The sequence below is a fragment of the Oryx dammah genome, unplaced genomic scaffold, assembly GCF_014754425.2.
Source record: "Oryx dammah isolate SB20612 unplaced genomic scaffold, SCBI_Odam_1.1 HiC_scaffold_28, whole genome shotgun sequence".
Taxonomy (NCBI): Eukaryota; Metazoa; Chordata; class Mammalia; order Artiodactyla; family Bovidae; genus Oryx; species Oryx dammah.
Genome location: NW_024070212.1, coordinates 9,972,168 through 9,993,913, shown reverse-complemented (window position 1 = coordinate 9,993,913; position 21,746 = coordinate 9,972,168). Strand labels below are relative to the sequence as shown.

General features: G+C 38.5%; 1 protein-coding gene across 1 annotated transcript; it reads right to left on the bottom strand.

The window, feature by feature from the left end:
• Window positions 1-18,843: 18,843 nt before the first annotated feature.
• LOC120855605 (olfactory receptor 10J5) lies at window positions 18,844-19,773 on the bottom strand. Its single transcript, XM_040230148.1, has one exon. The coding sequence runs from the start codon at window positions 19,771-19,773 to the stop codon at window positions 18,844-18,846; it is 930 nt and encodes a 309-aa protein (XP_040086082.1).
• Window positions 19,774-21,746: the final 1,973 nt, after the last annotated feature.

Below are 21,746 nucleotides of genomic sequence, written 5' to 3'. Positions count from 1 at the left end.
TTCAGGATTATCTTAGTTGCTATCCAATATTTGCATTGCTCCACTTCCTTGTAATAGTTGTGTGTGTGTTAGCCACTCAGTCCTGTCCCACTCTTTGCGACCCCACGGACTGTAGCCCACCAGGCTTCTCTGTCCATGGGATTCTCCTGGCAAGAATACTGGAGTGGGTTGCCATTCCCTTCTCTGTTGTAACAGTTACTAATTCTTTATATTAAACTCCTTATTCAAATTATAAAGTGAAAGTGAATGTTGCTCAGTCATGTCTAACTCTTTGAGACCCCATAAACTATACGGTCCATGGAATTCTCTGGGCCAGAATACTGGAGTGGGTAGCCTTTCCCTTCATCAGGCAGTGTTTGTCTAGCTGGGCTTTGACTGATACAGAATTAGAACTTACCATCTTATTCTAAGACATCTAAAATAATTGCTATTTTCTGTTCAACAGGTCCAATTTGTACAATATCATCAATACACTAGTATATATGATGTATGAAATGTCATGACAAGCAAGATTTCTGTGGTCTATAGTATGATGTGCTGAGCTTAGTTGCTCAGTCGTATCTGACTCTTTGTGACCCCCATGTACCAGGGCCCACCAGGCTTCTCTGTCCATGGGATTCTCCAGGAAAGAATACTGGAATGGGTTGCCATGCCCTCCTCCAGGGGATCTTCCCAACCCAGGAATTGAATCAGGGTCTCCTGCGTTGCAGGCAGATTCTTTGCCAGCTGGGCTACCGGGGAAGCCCCCATAGTATGATAGGGAGCAGTAAATTGTCATAGCCCCAAAGTATGACTGAAAATACACTACTAGGCCTTCCAGGTAAAAGCAACTGCTTCTGGTGGTCCTTAAAAACTGTGTGGAGAAAAAGTCATCCAGGTCAATAACTATGTACAAAAGTGTCACATGCTATGTGAATTTTCTCCCTTAGAGACACTACATATGGGAAAGCAATAGCAATTGGCATCACAATCAGATTAAGTTTACAACAGCCCATGATCATTTTCTAACATACATCTGATGTATTTGCAGCCAAAGTGAAGGAATTAAATAGCAATGTGATGGGTATTATCATCCCCACTTCTTTAGGTTTTTATGATGCTATTCATCTCTATAATTGCCATAGTAAAGCGATATTGCTTCTCACTTACTATGTTGAAAAGGAATAGTAAACGAGATGGAATTCCAGTTGAGCTATTTCAAATCCTGAAAGATGATGCTGTGAAAGTGTTGCACTCAATATGCCAACAAATTTGGAAAACTCAGCAGTGGCCACAGGACTGGAAAAGGTCACTTTTCATTCCAATACCAAAAGAAAAAAAAAAAAAAAAAAACAATGCCAAAGAATGCTCAAACTACTGCACAATTGCACTCATCTCACACGCTAGTAAAGTAATGCTCAAAATTCTCCAAGCCAGGCTTCAGCAATACGTGAACCATGAACTTCCAGATGTTCAAGCTGGTTTTAAAAAAGGCAGAGAAACCAGAGGTCACATTGCCAACATCTGCTGGATCATCGAAAAAGCAAGAGAGTTCCAGAAAAACATCTATTTCTGTTTTATTGAGTATGCCAAAACCTTTGACTGTGTGGATCACAATAAACTGTGGAAAATCCTGAAAGAGATGGAAATACCAGACCACCTGACCTGCCTCTTGAGAAACCTATATGCAGGTCAGGAAGCAACAGTTAGAACTGGACATGGAACAACAGACTGGTTCCAAATAGGAAAAGGAGTACATCAAGGCTGTATATTGTCACTCTGCTTATTTAATTTATATGCAGAGAAATGCTGGGATGGAGGAAGCATGGATAACATCAGATATGCAGATGATACCACCCTTATGGCAGAAAGTAAAGAAGAATTAAAGAGCCTCTTGAGGAAAGTGAAAGAGGAGAGTGAAAAAGTTGGCTTAAAGCTCAACATTCAGAAAACTAAGATCATGGTATCTGGTCCCATCACTTCATGGCAAATAGATGGGGAAACAGTGGAAACAGTGTCAGACTATTTTGGGGGGCTCCAAAATCACTACAGATGGTGACTGCAACCATGAAATTAAAAGACTGTTACTTCTCAGAAGGAAAGTTATGACCAACCTAGATAGCATATTAAAAAGCAGAGACATTAGTTTGTCAACAAAGGTCTGTCTCGTCAAGGCTATGGTTTTTCCAGTGGTCATGTATGGATATGAGAGTTGGACTGTGAAGAAAGCTGAGCACCAAAGAATTGATGCTTTTGAACTGTGGTGTTGGAGAAGACTCTTGAGAGTCCCTTGCACTGCAAGGAGATCCAACCAGTCCATCTAAAGGAAATCAGTCCTGGGTGTTCTTTGGAAGGACTGATGTTGAAGCTGAAACTCCAATACTTTGGCCACCTGATGCAAAGAGCTGACTCATTGGAAAAGATCCTGATGCTGGGAGGGATTGAGGGCAGGAGGAGAAGGGGATGACAGAGGATGAGATGGTTGGATGGCATCACCGACACAATGGACATGGATTTGAGTGGACTCCGGGAGTTGGTGATGGACAGGGAGGCCTGGTGTGCTGCTGTTGATGGGGTCACAAAGAGTGAGACACAACTGAGCAACTGTACTGAACTGAACTGATCTTCGAAAGGAGAGGAAATTCTAAGGGCTTTTATTTAATACTTGCTACCATCATGACCCAGATGTTAGGGAACCACTGTGGGGGATTCTACCAGTCACTAAGCATATGTATTCTAATTTTACATTAGAGAACTGAGGAAATAACCACCAGGTGAGTCGCTCTGTGTCACATCAGAGCTAATACTGCATCTATCACCTGACTTGAGTCAACACAGCGGAGCATCACAGTCTATCAATCAGTTTCCAAACCAATGTCAATTCAAAGATCAAGAGCCCCTTCACTGAAAGGGAGGCCAAGTCTCCTTGAGGAAGTGTCCTGCATAATTAATACAAACACACATTGTACATTTTCCACCAAATCTTTCCCCAAAGGGACCTATACCCATATAGTAGTGTGGCTTCACTGAGGAATAAGAAATACCCAGACCTATCAAGGATTACTTGATACTGGCCCAGAATTTATGTTAACATTTTGGGACCCAAAATCTCACTGTGGCTCATCAGCCAAAATGACAGCTTATGGGGGTCAGGTGGACAAAATGGTATTATGCCCTGTGGATATTGGTCAGTCTCATTCCCCAGCTACCTTTGTTTGTTCAAAAGCCCTGTAAACAAAATGGCCATGTTAGCAGAGGTAGAACCTACACCTAGGCTCCACAATATGGACTTACCCTCGACAAAGTTGATCTGAATTATATCATTGCTGAGCATCTTATCTGCCGAAAGCAACAATCAATAGTAACTCCTAAATGTGATATCATTCTTTGTTAAGAATCAATCTGGTGGCAGGTTGATTATAATAGACCTCTTTCCCCATGGAAGGGGCAGAAATCTGTCTTTGCTGGAACAGACACAAATTCAGAAAACTGATTTGGTTTACCTTCCCCTAATGCTTTCTGCCAGCCCTACCATCTGCAGACACTCGGAATGCCTTAACCACTATCACGGCATTCCCCATAACGTTACATCTGGTAAAGGACCTCATTTCGCAATAAAGGAAATACAGCAATGGACTCATGACTACGGAGTTAACTAATCTTACCACAATAGTTCATTATCCAGAAATAGGTGATGTATTTGAAAGATAAATGGCTTACTAATGACTTGGTTACTCCACCAGTTATAAGATATCTTAAAATGACAGGGCTCTCTTTTAAATCAAAGAATGTATGTTCTGAATCAGACAATTATACAGCCAGAATTTATGGGTCTAGGAGTTAAGGGGTGAAACTGGTAGTGGTTTCTTTTATTCCCATTTCACCTAATAACTCACTTGCAGGATTTTCTTCCTGTCCCAGCATACTTAGCTCCATGGGTCTTAATCCTCATGGGCAAAATATTTCTAACCAAGAAATGTAACAAAAATAATTAAATTTAATTAGAAGATGAGACTGTCACCTGGCCATTTGTGACCCCACACACCATTGAACTAACAGTAATCCCCTGTTACAGTTAATCCTTTATATTAAACTTTCATTATTCAAACTGTGGTTTCCCAAATGGACCATGACTGATATACTTTTTTATATTAAGCAGTCAAACTATTTTCTAAGCACTATTAGCTGAATCACACAAGTTTTAATGTCTTACATCTTAATTTCTATTCAGTTCCAAATATTTTTCAATTTCCCTTATAATCTATTCTTTAACTCATCAATTATTAGTCTGTGTGTTAAATTCCAAATGTTTTTACCTGATATTTTTTGTTTGATTTAAAATTGAACTCCACTGTGGTCAGGAAGACATACTTTGTATGATTTTAATATTTATAAGTTTATTGAATCTTATTTTATGATTCATGTGTTCTCTCTTGCATCCATGGGCACTTGGAAAGTGTAGTCTGCTATTGGTTGGAAGGTTCTATAAATATCAAAAGGTCAAACTGACTAAAACATGGAAGAGCTATTCTATTTGCTTATTTACTGCCTACTCGTCCAATCAATTGCTAAGCAAGTATTGAAATCCCCAGTCAGAATTGTAAATTTATCTATTTCTCTCTCTATTTAACTTAGTTTTTGTTTTACTTATTTTAGAATTCTATTACTAGGAGCTGTGTATTTAAGATTGTCATGTCTTACTGATGAATTAGCTTTTTATTTTAATAAAATCTCCCAATTTTATTTATGGTAATATTTCTTGTTTTGAAATCTACTTTGTCTGATATTAATGAAAGCTGAAGGTGAAAGTAATGCATTTTAAATAAGTGAAAACTGGGATAATTTCTATAGCACTAGAAATTGCTAAAGAAGTTGTAGAAGGTAAAACTACTCTAGTATGGAGTTTGCATGGACATGAGGTTGAGCAAACTCCAGGAGATTGTGAAGGACAGGGAAGATTGCAGTCCGTGGGGTCACAAAGAGTCAGACCTGATTGAGTGACTGAACAACAACAAATGTTATATTTTTACCTACACTCATTCTTTCAATTCATCTGTGTATTTTTATTTCAGTTTGTTTATATCCATTCTGACAACATCTGCCTTTTCATTGACCTATTTAGTACTGCAGACCCTTGAACAACATAGGTTTGAACTGTGCAGGTCCTCGTATAGATGGAATTTTTTCAACACATATACTACTATATTTACAATCTGAGATTGGTTGAATTTGCAAATGTTGAACTACAGATACAAAGTGCCAACTGTTGGACTTCCCTTGGCACGATAGATATGAATCTGTCTACCAAGACAGAGAACATGAGTTTGATCCCTGGTCCTGGAAGATTCCAAAAGTCATGGAGCAACTATGCCCGTGTGCCACAACTACTGAGCCACCACTCTAGAGCGTGCGAGCTGCAACTACTGAGCCTCTGTGCCACAGTGACTGAAGCCCACACACTCTAGGGCCCGTGAGCCACAACTACTGAGCTTGTTTGTCTCAACTAATGAAGCCCGTGCACCCTAGAGCCTGCACGTCGAAACTGCTGAGCGCACGTGTGGCAACTATGGAACCCGAGTGCCAAAAGCATGTGCTCTGCGATCAGAGAAGCCCTTGCAATGAGAAGCCCATGCACTGCAAAAGAGTAGCCTCTGCTCACTGCAACTAAAAGTCTGTGAGCAGCAGTGGAGACTCAGCACAACCAAAAGTAAATACAATTAATAAATACAATTTTATTTAAAAAGTGCCAGTGGTAAAGTTATATGTGGATTTTCAACTGCTGGGATGGGGTAGGGGTAGGGAGTGCTTGAGTACCCTTAATCCCCATGTCATTTAAGGGTCAACCATATATCTAGATTGAATGTAGTTCTTAATACAACTGAATCTAAGTCTAATGTTTTGCTATTTTTTTCTATTTGTCACATTTGCTAGCTATTCCTCTGTTCCTTTTTTCCTTAAGTATTAATATATTTCTTAAATATTAATACTTAAATACTTTTACCGTTTTATTTCTGTATTGTTTTCATAGGTATGCCTGATTGCATTATTCTTTTCATTATTGTTCTATGAATATGCATTCTTATTACAATCTTTCTTAGTTAAAATTGTACCACTTCTTGTTAAACAAAGAATCTCATAACAGTACAGTTACACTTATCTTTCTATATGCTATAGTTGTCATGTATATGACACCTGTATACATTATTAGCCTCTCAATATTATATCATAATATTTTCTTTAATATATCTTTTAAAATAACTGAAAGAAAAACAAGATATCTTTATTTACCCACATATTATTATGTCCAGTGATCTTCAGTACTTTCTATAAATCTATAGCTTGAATCTGGTGCCATATTCCTTCAACCTTAAGAACTTCCTTTAGCATTTTTGATAGTGTATAATTATCTCAATTTTCAATTATCTGAAAATATATTCACATATGTATAATTTCTGAATGGTATTTTTTACTGGATATAGAATTTAACTTAACACTAAAAATGCCATTTAACTCTGTTCTGGTCTCCATCATTTTTGATTAGAAGTCAGTGAAATTATTATTGTTCCCTTACATATAGTATGGACTTCCCTGGTGGCTCAGATGGTAAAGTGTCTGTCTACAGTGCGAGAGACCCGGGTTCAGTCCCTGGGTTGGGAAGATCCCCTGGAGACGAAATGGCAATCCACTCCAGTATATTGCCTGGAAAATCCCACGGACAGAGGAGCCTGGCAGGCTACAGTCCATGGGGTCGCAAAGAGTTGGACTCGACTGAGTGACTTCATTTACTTACATGTAGTATACCACTTTCACTGGTGACTATCAAGATTTATTTATCTTTGGTTTTAAAGATTCACCTTTGATGTACTTAGATTTGGTGTTCTTTTTATTTATCCTGCTTGAGATTCACTGAGATTCTTGGATCTCTGTATTTCTCATTAATTTGGCCAATCATCTCCAGATATTTTGTGACACATTCTGTTCTCTATTTGAGACTCCAATCACTTGGAAATTAGACTTTTTATATTGTGTATAAATCATTGAGATTTTTCTTTTTTCTGTTCTTAGATCAGTAGAAATTATTGAATCTGACCTTCAAGTTAACCAATCCCTTCTTTTACCAACTCCAGTTCGCTGTTGAGCAAATGAGTAAATTTTCCATTTCAAATATTTTAACTTTCTGTTCTATAAGTTCTTATTACAGTTTTCATTTCTTCACTGAGATTCCACATCTGTTTGCTCATCAAGAACATATTTTCCTATAAATCTTTGAATCTACGTATATACTGCCTTTTTTTTAAGCACCTGACTACTAATTTGGGCCATCTTAAAACTGACTTCTATAGACTATTTTTCTCTTAACCATGGAGTCATATTTTTCTGTTTATTTCAATGCTGAGCATTTAATTGTATACTGGACATTGTGGAAGATGCATTATAGAAATTCTTGGATTCATTAATCTTGGTGCACTTGCTATCTTTGAGTTGGCACAATTGTCAGTAAATCTCCCTATAGCACAGTGTTTTGACTTGCCAAATTCATTCACCTTGACCTGGCCCAAACAATACATGAAAGGATGATGTCATCAGCTAAGTTAGGCCATTTTCTTCTCTGAGGTTCTACAGTACTCTGTGTATAGCACTAATCACACTGTATTAAGACAGGTTTCAAAAAGATTGTGAGTTACTTAAGAGAAGCCAAGTTAAGTGAAAGTCACTCAGTCATGTCTGACTCTTGGCAACCCCATGGACTATACTGTCCATGGAATTCTCCAGGCCAGAATACCGGAGTGGGTAGCCTTTCCCTTCTCCAAAGGATCTTCCCAAACCAGGGATCGAATTCAGGTGTCCCACATTGCAGGTGAATTCTTTACCAGCTGAGCCACAAGGGAAGCCCAAGAATACTGGAGTGGGTACCTATCCCTTCTCCAGTGGATCTTCCTGACCCAGGAATTGAACTGGGGTCTCCTGCATCATAGGTGGATTCTTTACCAAATGAGCTATCAGGGAAGCCTTAAGAGAAGGAAGGCTTAAGAAGAAGGAAGACTTAAGATAAGGGCTCATGTCTAGTCTCTTCAGCTAATGCCTAACTGATACTCAGAGTGGATATTCATGTCATATTTGTTGATGCAACAAACAGAATCATTTAGAAGTTCATAAATTATATGATGCTAACACAAAATTCACAAAATACTGGAATATGTGGGTCTTTTAAAATTTTATTTTTAATTGAAGGATAATTGCTTTACAGTATTGTGTTTATTTCTGCCATATATCCACATAAATCAGCCAAAAGTATACATATGTCCCTCTTGAACCTCCTTCCCACCTCCCACCCTATCCTTCCCCTCTAGGTTGTCACAGAGTACTAGTTTGATCTCCTGAGTCACATAGAAAATTCCCACTGGCTATCTATTTTACATATGGTAATATGTATGTGGGTCATTTAACTCAGAAACAAAGATGCTAATATAAGCTCAGTTTCAGCTGAAGGTATCAATGAACCACAACACAAGGTAAATTTAAATGCTCACGGTAAACACTTAAAGAAATATATTAATGAGGTTCAATATACCTTGTTTACAAAGGCAAGAAAAGAAATCAGAACATTTCAGGAAGAGTCAGCAATACTGGCTGAAATGAAGCTCTAGCATGTAAAACAAAGTTTACTCATTCATCATACCTTATTCCCTGATAAAACTCTGTGTGTGTGTGTGTGTGTGTACATATGAGTAAAGAAAGAACATGGAATTTAGGATTAATAGATTGATAATTGAGGCTCACTTCTTTTTGAATCCAACTTTTATCTCTAATGGTGTATGCATCCTTAGGAACATCTCTTAATCTTCCTCCAGTGTATTTATCTGAAACTGAGGTAGTAATATTTATCTTACAGGAGTGGTGTTGGAATCAAGTGAGATCATGAATGTGAAAGACCTTTGTGAATGTAAAGAGCTACATAAATATTAGAGATAGTTATAAAATAATTCAAATGAAACATTATTACCTTTGACTACGGCATTCATCACATCTAAAACTCCCAAATGTTCTCTCCCGCCACAAAAATATGTGTGCATACTCACACACACACACAATTCCACGTGTGTAAATACTTCAGCAGCAGCATCAAAACTGATCTGGGATCTTGCATGCTTTAAATATGCATTTTTTAAAATTGTGTGCAACATACTACCTGTCTTAATTTGGCTTCACTTTATCCCTCCTGCCCACCTCCCTCCTCTCTCCTCTCGGAAACATTTATATTTACTAAGAACATGTTTTATTCTACTTATTCTTGGTAGTTCTGCAACAATTTTCTCGAATCCATCATGCACTGCAAGTGGGGAGTGTAAAAAGATATCGGGTGAAACTGGTTTTTCTCTAGAGAAGCTACAAAGTTAACACTGTGAAAATCCTATTTCAGAACATTTAAGATCTGTAAGAGTCTGGTTCATTTTTTTTTCCCCTTAAAGGTAAGTATTAAAAATATCTTAACTCTTGACTTTACACGTCAAGCTATCAAGCTATCAGGTTTAAGTTTCTTATTTTTCTGGTATGGCTAAGACATCAACCCAGTATTAACCCAGATACCTTCAAAGAAGGATTTTTTTCCCCCAACCCAATTTTAAATGACTAATTAACAAAAATATATGAATGTCAACCGAGTTTATGGAACAAGTGAGACCTGATTGTAGGCAATGCTGCAACAGGGAGAAGTTATTTCAAGTATGCTCGCAAGATTGTCACTTCTACTCTGTTTTTTCTGTTTACCTTAGGTGAGGGAAGCCTTTCTAGGAGAGAGAGGGAATATAATAGGCTATCTCTATCAAAACAAAACAAAACTGGAAATCCCTGGATAAGACTTTATACTAAATATTTGCTCACACATTCAATATATGCATATTTCCAAAATACATTCAGTTCAGTTCAGTCGCTCAGTCGTGTCCAACTCTTTGCGATCCCATGAATTGCAGCGCGCCAGGCCTCCCTGTCCGTCACCAGCTCCCGGAGTTCACTCAGACTCTGTCCATCGAGTCAGTGATGCTATCCAGCCATCTCATCCTCTGTCGTCCCCTTCTCTTCCTGCCCCCAATCCCTCCCAGCATCAGAGTCTTTTCCAATGAGTCAACTCTTCGCATGAGGTGGCCAAAGTACTGGAATTTCAGCTTCAGCATCAGTCCTTCTGGAAAGCACCCAGGACTGATATCCTTTAGAATGGACTGGTTGGATCTCCTTGCAGTCCAAAGGACTCTCAAGAGTCTTCTCCAACACCACAGTTCAAAAGCATCAATTCTTCAGCACTCAGCTTTCTTCACAGTCCAATTCTCACATCCATACATGACCACAGGAAAAACCATAGCCTTGACTAGACGGACCTTTGTTGGCAAAGTAATGTCTCTGCTTTTCAATATGCTATCTACGTTGGTCATAACTTTTCTTCCAAGGAGTATGCATCCTTTAATTTCATGGCTGCAGTCACCATCTGCAGTGATTTTGGAGCCCCCCAAAATAAAGTCTGACACTGTTTCCACTGTTTCCCCATCTATTTGCCATGAAGTGATGGAACCGGATGCCATGATCTTCATTTTCTGAATGTTGAGCTTTAAGCCAACTTTTTCACTCTCCTCTTTCACTTTCATCAAGAGGCTTCTGAGTTCCTCTTTACTTTCTGCCATAAGGGTGGTGTCATCTGCATATCCGAGGTGATTGATATTTCTCCCGGCAATCTTGATTCCAGCTTGTGCTTCTTCCAGCCCAGCGTTTCTCATGATGTACTTTGCATAAAAGTATATACTAAGGACCTATTATTTGTCAGGCTAATAATCAACATGGCAATGAGCATATAGAGATGAATAACACTCACCTGCTAGTACTTCTAGCTTTTTCAGGCCCTATGTCTCTGCTCAGGCTCTTTTCTTTCCCTTGGTTGTCCTCCCTAATCTCTCCCAGACTTCAGTTGACCTAGCACCACGGAAAGTTAATTAAATATCATCTCTCTGAATTATTTTGTGACCTTCTAAATAGATTTTGATCAGTTCCCTCTTTTTGTACAACACTCCTGACCCCAAACAACGATCCTATATGTGTGCCGATAACAAGTTTTGGTATTTTTTCTTATTTTCTCTGTCTTCCCATTGGACTGTGAAGAACTAGAAATAGAATCCCTGTATTGCCCAGTATTATAGACCCAGAACTACTTAACTGCTCAATACACAGTGCTTGAGAAATGCACAGAGACTGAGTAAATATATGATATTATGGGTACTTTTCTGATGAGCAGAAAAGCTAAAGAAAAAAAGTGCTGAAACAAGAGAGGTTTTGCAATGCACAAGAGAACCAAGATGAAGAAACATGTGTAGAGTGAAATATTGGAAAATTATGATAACAGAAAAAGATAATGAAAACAGCCCACACATTACCAGCAATCTGCTGCAATTCATGCGGTCGCAAAGAGTTGGACACGACTGAGCGATTGAACTGAACTGAACTGAAGTATTGTGAATTGATTATAAAATTTTAGTAAAATCTTGTCATTTAAAGTTTACATATAACAAAAACTACCTACATATGTGTGCACATATAACTTGGATAAAAGTAGCAAATTTTAAGACCTAAAAAAAGGGGAAACACACAGGCACACACACATAGGTGATTCTTTGTTCCTGAGTCATCCTACTAGCAGGACCTGGGACCACACAGGCATACCTACTCTTGTACTATTTGCTGCACTTCTGCTGTAAAAGCTGCTTCCTCCCGTGAGTCTAAATCCATGCAAAGTGTGTAAACAATGAACAGTAATGGGCAATTCACTCATCTGTGAGGCGTGTTGAGGAGGGGCAGAAATGATGTTTAAACACAAGAGAATGGAAGGGATGGGATGGAAGAAAGCCAGAAAACCCTCAGTAAAGAAGATCATAAGTATAACAAAAACTACCTATATCTCTACTATCTACATATTTTTCCATATCTGTATATACATTGATCTGTATACATATCTACATACTATATACCTATGTATGTGGGCATGTGTGTGTCCACATTGTTTTAGGTCTTAAAATTTGCTACCTGTATCCAAGTTATATGTGCACACATATGTAGGTAGTTTTTGTTATATGTAAATTTTAAATGACAAGATTTTACTACAATTTTGTATTTTAAAGTGTGTCAAAATATATACACTACTATTATAAAATAGATAACTAATGAGAACCTATTATATAGCACAAGGAACCCTACTCAGTGATCTGTGGTGACCTAAATGCAAAGGAAAATCTAAAAAAGAGTAGATATATGTATATGTATAACTGATTCACTTTGCTCTACAGCAGAAACTAACACAACACTGTAAAGCAACTATGTTCCAATTAAATTTTTTTAAAAAATAAACTTTTTTTTAAAAAAGTAGACCACATGTGCCTTCTTATATATACACATATACTTTATTGCAGTGTAGTTGACTTACAGTATTTCAGGTGCAGAGCAAGGTGATTCAGTTTATTTTCCAACATAGGTTATTATAAGAAATTGACTATAGTTCCCTATGCTAAATGGTAAATCTCTGTTGCTTGTTGCATACCTATTTTTTAATTATAAATCTAGCATTCTATTCATAGTAAGTCAAACAAGTGGAATCAAAATGTCATATTTTTTTAAATTTTATTTTTACTTCATTTTACTTTACAATACTGTATTGGTTTTGCCATACATTGACATGAATCCACCACAGGTGTATACAAGCTCCCAATCCTGAATCCCCCTCCCACCTCCCACCCCATATCATCTTTCTGGATCATAATTTTTTTAGTTAGGTAAACATTCATGTTCTCTAAAAAATATATATTATACATATTTATATACATATATGTTAAAAAAGCTTCTCTTCTACACACTTGATAAAGGCTTGAGAAAGAACATCAAAAAAAAAAAAAGGAGAGACAGAGAAATTAGAGAACATAAACTAAATGAAATAAGAGCACTGAATATGAAGTAGAAAAAGTGAAACAAACAAACCAGGGAAAAGTAAAAGATCATCATATAGTCCAGTTGTTTTTAAACATGACTGCTCATTAGAAATGAATCTGGAGCTCTGGAGGAAAAAAAAAAGAGCAATACCTGGTCACTTGTATTTTTCAAAAAATTTCAAGATAATTCTGATATACATTTGGATTTTAAAAAGTGATTGCAGATCTTTCTGTTAACTGGCAGTTTTGGCGATGTAGATCTCTCTTATTTTTCTGTTGACCAATCATGATACAATGGTATTGAGCAAAAGTTACATAATCACAATAGTAAAAGATGTTTATCAGTTTTCACAGTCAATAGCCAAAAACTAAAAGATTATTATAATTGCAAGCTATAATGGGAACATGATTAGCTTAATAATATAATTACATACAGTTGGGAGGGGGTGGTCAAGCAGAGTGATGTGGTAAGTGGAAATGCATATATGTACATGTTCTCATTCACCCAGTCAGACTATGTCTTTTGGTTGGTGCATTTAATTCATTTACATTTAAGGAAATTACTAATATGTGTGATTCTATTACAGTTTTCTTAATTGCTTGGAGTTTATTTTCTGTAAATCTTTTCTTTTTCTTGTGTTTCCTGCCTAGAGAAGTTCCTTTAGCATTTGTTGAAAAGCTGGTTTGGTGTTGCTGAATTCTCTTAACCTTCGTCTGGAAAGTTTTTGATTTCTCTATCAAATCTGGAGAGCCTTGCTTGGTAGAGTATTCTTGGTTGCCACTTCTTCCCTTTCATCATTTTAAATATACCACGCCCTTCCCTCTGGCTTGTAGAGTTTCTGTTGAGAAATCAGCTGATAGCCTGATGAGAGTTCCCTTGTATGTTATTTGTCATTTTTCTCTTGTTGCTTTTAATATTTTATCTGTCTTTAATTTTTGTCGGTTTGATTACTATGTGTCTCAGTGTGTTCCTCCTTGGATTTATCCTGTCTGGGACTCTCTGTACTTCCTGAGCTTGGTTGACTATTTCCATTCCCATGTTAGGGAAGTTTTCAGCTATTAGCTCTTCAAAATTTTCTCAGGTCCTTTCTCTCTCTCTTCTCCTGCTGGGACCCCTATAATGTGAATGTTGATGAGTTTAATGTTGTCTCAGAAGTCTCTTAGGCTGTCTTCATTTCTTTTCATTCTTTTTTCTATATTCTATTCTGTGGCAGTGATTTCCACCATTCTGTCCTCCAGATCATTTATCTGTTCTTCTGCCTCAGTTATTCTGCTATGGATTCCTTCTAATATATTATTCATCTCTGTTCGTTCTTTAGTTCTTGTAGGTCTTTGGTAAACATTTCTTGCATCTTCTCAATCTTTGCCTCCATTCTTTTCCCAAAATCCTGGATCATATTCACTATTATTATTCTGAATTCTTTGCCTGGAAGGTTGCTATCTCTACTTCATTTAGTTGTTTTTCTGGGATTTTATCTTGTCCCTTCATCTGGGACATAACTTTCTGCTTTTTCATCATGATTAATTTTCTGTAATATGATTTTTGTTTTAACTGCTGTGAGGTTGTCCTGCTTCCTGCTTCTGTCTGCCCTCTGATGGGTGAAGATAAAAGTCTTGTGAAAGTTTCCTGATGGGAGGGAATGATGAGGGGACAAACTAGGTCTTGCTTTGGTGGGCAGGGCCTTGCTCAGTGAATATTTAGTCCAGTTATCTGCTGATGGGTTGCATGGCCTCTCTGTAGTAGTTTGGCCTGAGGTGGCCCAGCCCTGGGGTCTATGGGCTCCATAGTAGGGTTAATGGTAAACTCTAAAAGGATTTATGCCAAGGGGGAATTTCCAGTGCCCCCATCCCTGTGGTGAGCTCCTGCCAACCCACGCCTCCACAGGAGGCCCTCCAACACTAGGAGATAGTTTTGGTTCAGTCTCCTGTGGGATCTTTGCTTCTCTCCTCTGAGTCTTGGTGCATGTAAAATTTTGTCTGTGCCCTCCAAGGTTGGAATCTCTGTTCCCCCAGTCCTTTGGAAGGTATATGATCAAATCTTGCTGGCCCTTAAGGCTAGATTCCCTTAGGATTCCCAGTCCCTTTGTTGGATGCCTAGGCTGGGAAGACTGACGTAGGGTTCAGAACCTTCACAATAGTGGGAGAATTTCTTTGGTTTCATTATTCTTCAGTCTGTGGGTCACCCACTCAGTGGGTATGGGATTTGATTTTATCATGACTGCACCCCTCCTGTCATCTTGCTGTGACCTCTTCTTTGTCTTTGGAGGTATGGTACCTTTTTTGGTGGGTTCCAGTGTCCTCTTGTCAGTGATTATTCAACAACTAGTTGCATTTTGGTGCTCTCACAGGAGACAAGCACAAGTCCTTCTACTCTACCACCTTGAACTGCAAGCCTCTCAGTATATCCACATGTGCCTTCAGATTATCAATCTACCCTCCATTACCCCTCAGTCTCCCAGGTGAGAACCACTTAAATGTTCCATTTCCCCAGCTTAATGAAAAATAGCAGTGCCCACATAGACAAAAATAAACAGGGTTAAAGAATGCTTCTCCAAAAGAGTTTAAGAAAATTATGGAAGCAAATGGTCTATAAAAGAGAGAAGTTGGATTCTGCAGTATATCTCTGCTAGGATTTGAGGGGGAAAATAGAGAAAATTCTTTGAGAATATGATAGAAAAGGCATATTCACACTTGAGCACAAAATTTAGTAAATAATTCCATAAAGTTCAAAAGTCCCCTGAAGCCCTTATAAACACTACTCCTGAAGGCACTATGAACCTCAGATTGACAAACCTATTCTAGAACACCAGTGATGGTTACCATCGAGACTCTGATGTCAGCTATGATGTCACCCAACTATGAGAGCCTGCTACGAAGGACACTGGACAAGGAACCCCAGCCCTGCTGATCTCCTCACATTGAGACCTATGGAGCAGAGAGTAAATTACAGTCATACAGAAGATGCAAAGGTACTATTTGTATATTTCAGAACAGAGAAATAAAACTGGAAAGGAAGGGACAGGAAGTGACCTGGGGATGAAATCACAACAGGAGTGTGCAAAAAGACAGGTGTCCATATCAATGTTTCTTCATATCTCACAGCTCTGCCTCAGAGCAGAGATAAACTAGTAATAAGATTCACAAAAAAAAATATTCTTACAACCTTAATCACTGAGGATATAAAATAATGTAGCACGAATATGCTGATTTTTCTATACATTAGTTTTGAGAGAAGGATGAAGTCTGCACTATTTTCTGAGAAAAGTGAATTCCAATGGCATTTGCCTTAGACTTTGGAATCAAAACAGCCAATATCTAAGACAACTACTTCAATGCCACTTTAGCTACTAAATAGAAGTATGAAAGCTTCCATAGGTTGAATAGAGAAGAGTCTTTATTAAAAGTACATCTGGATAAAAGTACAGTTACAGAGAACAGCCACCAATATGTTTTCTCCCAGTTTAGCCTCTAGGGAACAACAGAGATTTTTGCTTTGATTTCGAATAAGGAAGAGAGACACATAGAAATGAATAGGAGCCAAGGAACTAACATGGATGGATAATAATAAGTGACGAGATGAGAATGAAGTCATTATTCAGCAATCAGTTACTACTGTTTCAGTTATTCTTTATCTGTGACAACTATTCTTCATGATACCAACAGGATGTTTAAGCTTTTATAATAAAAATTTCAATTGAATATATAATTATGTATAATTATATGTGAAAGATATTTCTAATGCATTGACCTTAGTACTTCCAAACATATTTTCATATTAACATATAGCCTCTTGATGAAAGTGATAGAGGAGAGTGAAAAAGTTGGCTTAAAACTCAACATTCAAAAAACTAAGATCTTGGCATCCAGTCCCATCACTTCATGGCAAATCGATGGAGAAACAGTAGAAACAGTGGCAGACTTTATTTTTTGGAGCTCCAAAATCACTGCAGATTGAGACTGCAGCCATGAAATTAAAAGACGCTTGTTCCTTGGAAGAAAAGCTATGACCAACCTAGACAGCATATTAAAAAGCAGAGACATTACTTTGCCAACAAAGGTCCATCTAGTCAAAGCTATGGTTTTTCCACTAGTCATATATGGATGTGAGAGTTGGACCATAAAGAAAGCTGAGTGCTGAAGAACTGATGCTTTTGAGCTTGGACTGCAAGGAGATCAAACCAATCAATCCTAAGGGAAATCAGTCCTGAATATTCACTGGAAGGACTGATGCTGAAGATGAATACTTTGGCCACCTGATGCAAAGAACTGACTCATTGCAAAAGATCCTGATGCTGAGAAAGTTTGAAGGCAGGAGGAGAAAGGGATGACAGAGGATGAGACTGTTGGATGGCATCACTGATTCAATGGACATGAGTTTAAGCAAGTTCCAGGAGTTGATGATGGAGAGGGAAGCCTGGCATGCTGCAGTCTGTGGGGTCACAAAGAACCAGACATGACTGAGAAACTGAACTGAACTGACTGATACCTTGACATGCCTAAAAACAATATCCTTCACAAAACTTTTCCATATCATAATGTTTGTCTTCATTACTTTTAATTTTGCATATGCTAATATGTGTGATGGTAGCTCATTGTGATTTTAATCTGCATTTCCCTAGTGGCTAATATTGAACATGTTCTCATGTACTTGTTTGCCATTAATTAATCTTCAATTAAATATCTGTTCAAATCTGTGGTCCATTTATAACTTGGTTTGTTTGCTTTCTTTTGAGCGCTTTTTTTTTTTTTGAGTGCTCTTTATATATTCCAGATCCGATCCCTTTCACATTTGTGAAATGCAAATTTTTTCTAAGCTGTTGTCTCAATCTTAGTAGTATGTTCTGAGGGTAGAAATTCTTAATTTTGATGGTTATTTATCTTTTTTATCTTTTATAAACTGTGCTTTTGGTGTCATACAAAAAATAAACTTGCCTAACATAAAGGCACAAATATTTTCTCTTAAAAGTTTTGTAATTTTAGATTTTACATTTAATTCTACCATATTTTTGAGTCAATTTTGCATAAAGTACAAGAGATAGATCATAACTGGTGTTTTTGCACATAGACATCCAGTTGTTCCAGCATGGAGTGATAAAACAGTTTCCATTCTCCACTGAATTGCCTTTGTTTCTTAAAAAAAAGAAAAAACTAACAGTTAACCATATAGGTACAGGTTTCTTTCTGGACTCTAGTTTGTGCCATTAACGTTTTTCTATCTTTCTATCAATACTCTCCTGGTTACTATATTTTTAATGCCCTTTCTCTGTGTTATTGTATCCTCATTTTCAATACTGTAGAGTACTTTTATGAAATTTGTAAATGCTTATAGTTTATTTTGGCAAAAATAAAAAGCCTTTAGATTAATAAAACCTACTTCTCTCATTAAAAAAAAAAGTGCTACCCTTTTCTGAGGCTCTTCCTTTTTCAATCAGCAGGAGTTAAGAAAACCCTTTCTGAAATGACTGCTACAGGGCAAGTGATTCAGCTTCTGAGAATGAAAGCCGTCCTTGGGCTGTCTCTGCAGCTTCATTTCCTAAGACCTCTTCCACATCTGTTCCAGCTGCCTCTTCTCACATCTTCTTACCAGACTACATCAAGGGTCTGACTGCCTGAGAGGAGCCAGGTAAAATCAAGGCCAAAAGAGGTCTCCAAACAGAACTCCTCAGGCACAGAAACAAGTAGTCTTACTCTGGCTTGGAATCATTCTTGTATCTGGTAACAAAATTCATCAGAGCAAAAACCTTGCTTTCTGCTTTGCACCTAGAGCATGAGAAAGAAAAGCATTTCAACTCTTTGACACCACTCTCCACAAACACTGTATTTGATGAACTTGTGTACCGTGGTATGTTTGTGAGTAGACACATTACATTGAGCCAAAGGTCTTTTGACAAAACAATTCGATCTGTTAAGAACTGTTTCTGCCCACAGCTCTACGCAGGGCATCCTTGACCTCCTTGTTCCTAAGACTGTAAACAACAGGGTTCAGCAGGGGAGTGATGATGGTGTAGGTCACAGAGAGAAGAAGATCTTTTTCTATTGCATTTTCTGACTTGGGCTTGAGGTAGGCAATGGCAGCACAGCCGTAGTGGACAACGACCACAGTGAGGTGAGAGGCACATGTGGTGAAGGTCTTCTTCCGGCCCTCGACTGAGGGTATCTTAAGGATGGAAGAGATAATGAGGATGTAGGAAATGAAGACCAGGACAACAGGCACAATAATCACAAATGAACTTACACCATAATTGATGATCTCATTGACAGTGGTATCAATACAAGAAAGTTTCATGACTGGGTAAATGTCACAGAAGAAGTGCTCCACCACGGTGCCACAGAAGGGCAAGTTGAACATGGCCGTTATGTGGAGAACTGCCATAACAAGACCAGCGCCAAAGGACCCACAGACTAACCTAGCACACACTCCTTTGTTCATGAGGACTGCGTACCGCAGGGGCTTGCAGATGGCCACATAACGGTCATAGCCCATTACTGCGAGCAAGAAGCAATTATTAGCGGCCAAGATGACAAAAAAGAACATCTGAGTTGCACAGCTTCCCAAAGATATAGGCTGGTTATAAAAAATGAGACCAGAAAGCATTCGTGGGACGATGACCAGCGTGTACACCGTCTCCGAGCTAGATAGCATGCTCAGAAAGAAGTACATGGGAATGTGGAGGTGGTGGTCAATGCAGATGACAGTGATAACGATGATGTTCCCAGCCAGAGTGAAAATGTAGGTGGAGAGGAAAACCACAAAGAGGGTTATCTGGTGATTTCCAAAGATGGAGAATCCCAAGAAGATGAATTCTGCCACTTCTGTGAAGTTCTTTCTCTGCATTCTGCTATATCAGTGTCCTAAAGCAACAGAGAGAGGCAGTCATCAAGGGGAAAATTCCCATCAGCAATTGGACTTCATAGGAAGGGACAATGATAGCTGAATTGAGTGAGCCCAGTTCCCCCTTTGTGACCAGCAAGCTCATGTATATGACCCCCTGAATAGAAAGAGAAAACTCTGGTTGCCTCTGTGGGGTTTATACATGTAAACACAATCACTAGGTGCAAACTTGCCATGCGCATGGAGACTTCTGAGAAAATGCTCACAGCACTGATGTTGGGAAAGGGAAGAGAGAGCCAGGAAAGAGAAATGCCCTGTGTCCCGATCAGTAATGAGGTCTATGACTTAAAACAAACTCCAGGAACAAGAGGCTTACTAATGAAGTGCAGGTCAAGAAAACGATAAAGATGAAAGTTTGGGGGGGCAATGATAGAGCAGAAGAAAGCAATCTGAAAGATGAATTTTGATCAGTCATAACTGGATCTGGTGATAGGGCCACCAATAACTTTTACACAGTATTTCAGTTAAGTTTTGAACCTAAAAACCTCAATTCAGAGAAAGAATGTGGTCCAAACATGTCATCACACCCTCAAAGAACTGCAGGACAATTTGTGTTGTGATCTCTCCACTGAAATTGGTCACTCAAGTCCCGCCACAGTAATCTTTTTTGCTGACCTCGGTAGTCCTTTTTAAGAATGAACTCAGGAAGAGAGACAGGTAATTGGGAGAACACAGTTTAGTTTCCATTGTAGTAAGAAAGGGGGAGAACAACTCAAGTTGTGAACAAGGGAATGTAAGCATCAGAGTTGAGAGGAGGAGGAGAAAGGAGTCTGCCAGCTGCTAGGAGCTGAATTGGCTTATCAATTTTTAAAAATTTGGTGAACACAAAATTTGATATAATTATAAGAAATAGAGTACACTAGTTCTCTCTACCAAAAAGCCAGAGTACACAACCTGTGTGGAGAATGTACACTTGATTTTGTGGCTCTCTACAGTGATAATTCCATTGCTCTCCCTCTTTTCTTATTCAGAATTATGATATAGACTTTCTCTCCCACCTGCCATAATTCCCTGAAAGTTGGTTTCGTCGTGGTCACTCCTACAAAACTGTTCTCTCAAATGTCAAAGAAGTCTCCATTGCTAAAAGTGTCAGACTTTGCTTTTTCCTCTTTCTCTTTTCCCTCTGATTCATTTTACACTTCTGAAAACCGTGCCTCCTGGAAACATTCTCTGACCTTAGTTTCCATGACACCACACTAGTTTTCTCTTTTCTCAGCACTAATTTAGTTCTCTCCCATGAAGCTGCTCATTCCACCTATATCGTAGTGGAAATGCTGTTCTTTGGTCAATCCTTGGCCTTTGCTTTTTCCTTTCCACACTCTCCTCAGTTTTTCCGGTTATAATTTCTATGTTAATTGCTATCAGATCGCTACTTCTATCATCAATCTTTTCCTCAAAGAATCCTCTAGATTCTTCTACTTATGGGTCTTGCTGACATAATACATTTTACTTTTTCAAAAACTAATAAACATTTACCCTCTTATATTTGGGACATACCCTCTACATCTTGGGCTTCCCTGGTAGCTCAGATGGTAAAGAATCTGCCTGCAAATTCAGGAGACCCCAGTTCAGTCCCTGGGTTGGGAAGATCCCCCGGAGAAGGAAATGGCAACCCACTCCAGTATTCTGCCTGGAGAATCCCACAGACAGAGGAGCCTGGCTGGCTACAGTCCATGGAGTCACAAAGAGTCAGACACAACTGAGCAGCTAAGCACAAGCACTCTTTATCTTAACTTCTGTCTTTCTTGATGACCTCACCATTATTCCAGTCAACAAAGGTCAGCATTTTGGAGTCACATGAACATCATCATCTCATTCAACGGAATTCTTTCTTAAATAATACCTATTGTCTCTCCCAAAGTCTGGATTCACAATGACCCTCATAAGACTAGGGTACCAAAGCCTCTAGTCAGGAA

Coding starts and splice junctions, on each gene's coding strand:
- LOC120855605 (XM_040230148.1), bottom strand. CDS start 19,773: ATGCAGAGAAAGAACTTCACAGAAGTGGCAGAATTCATCTTCTTGGGA.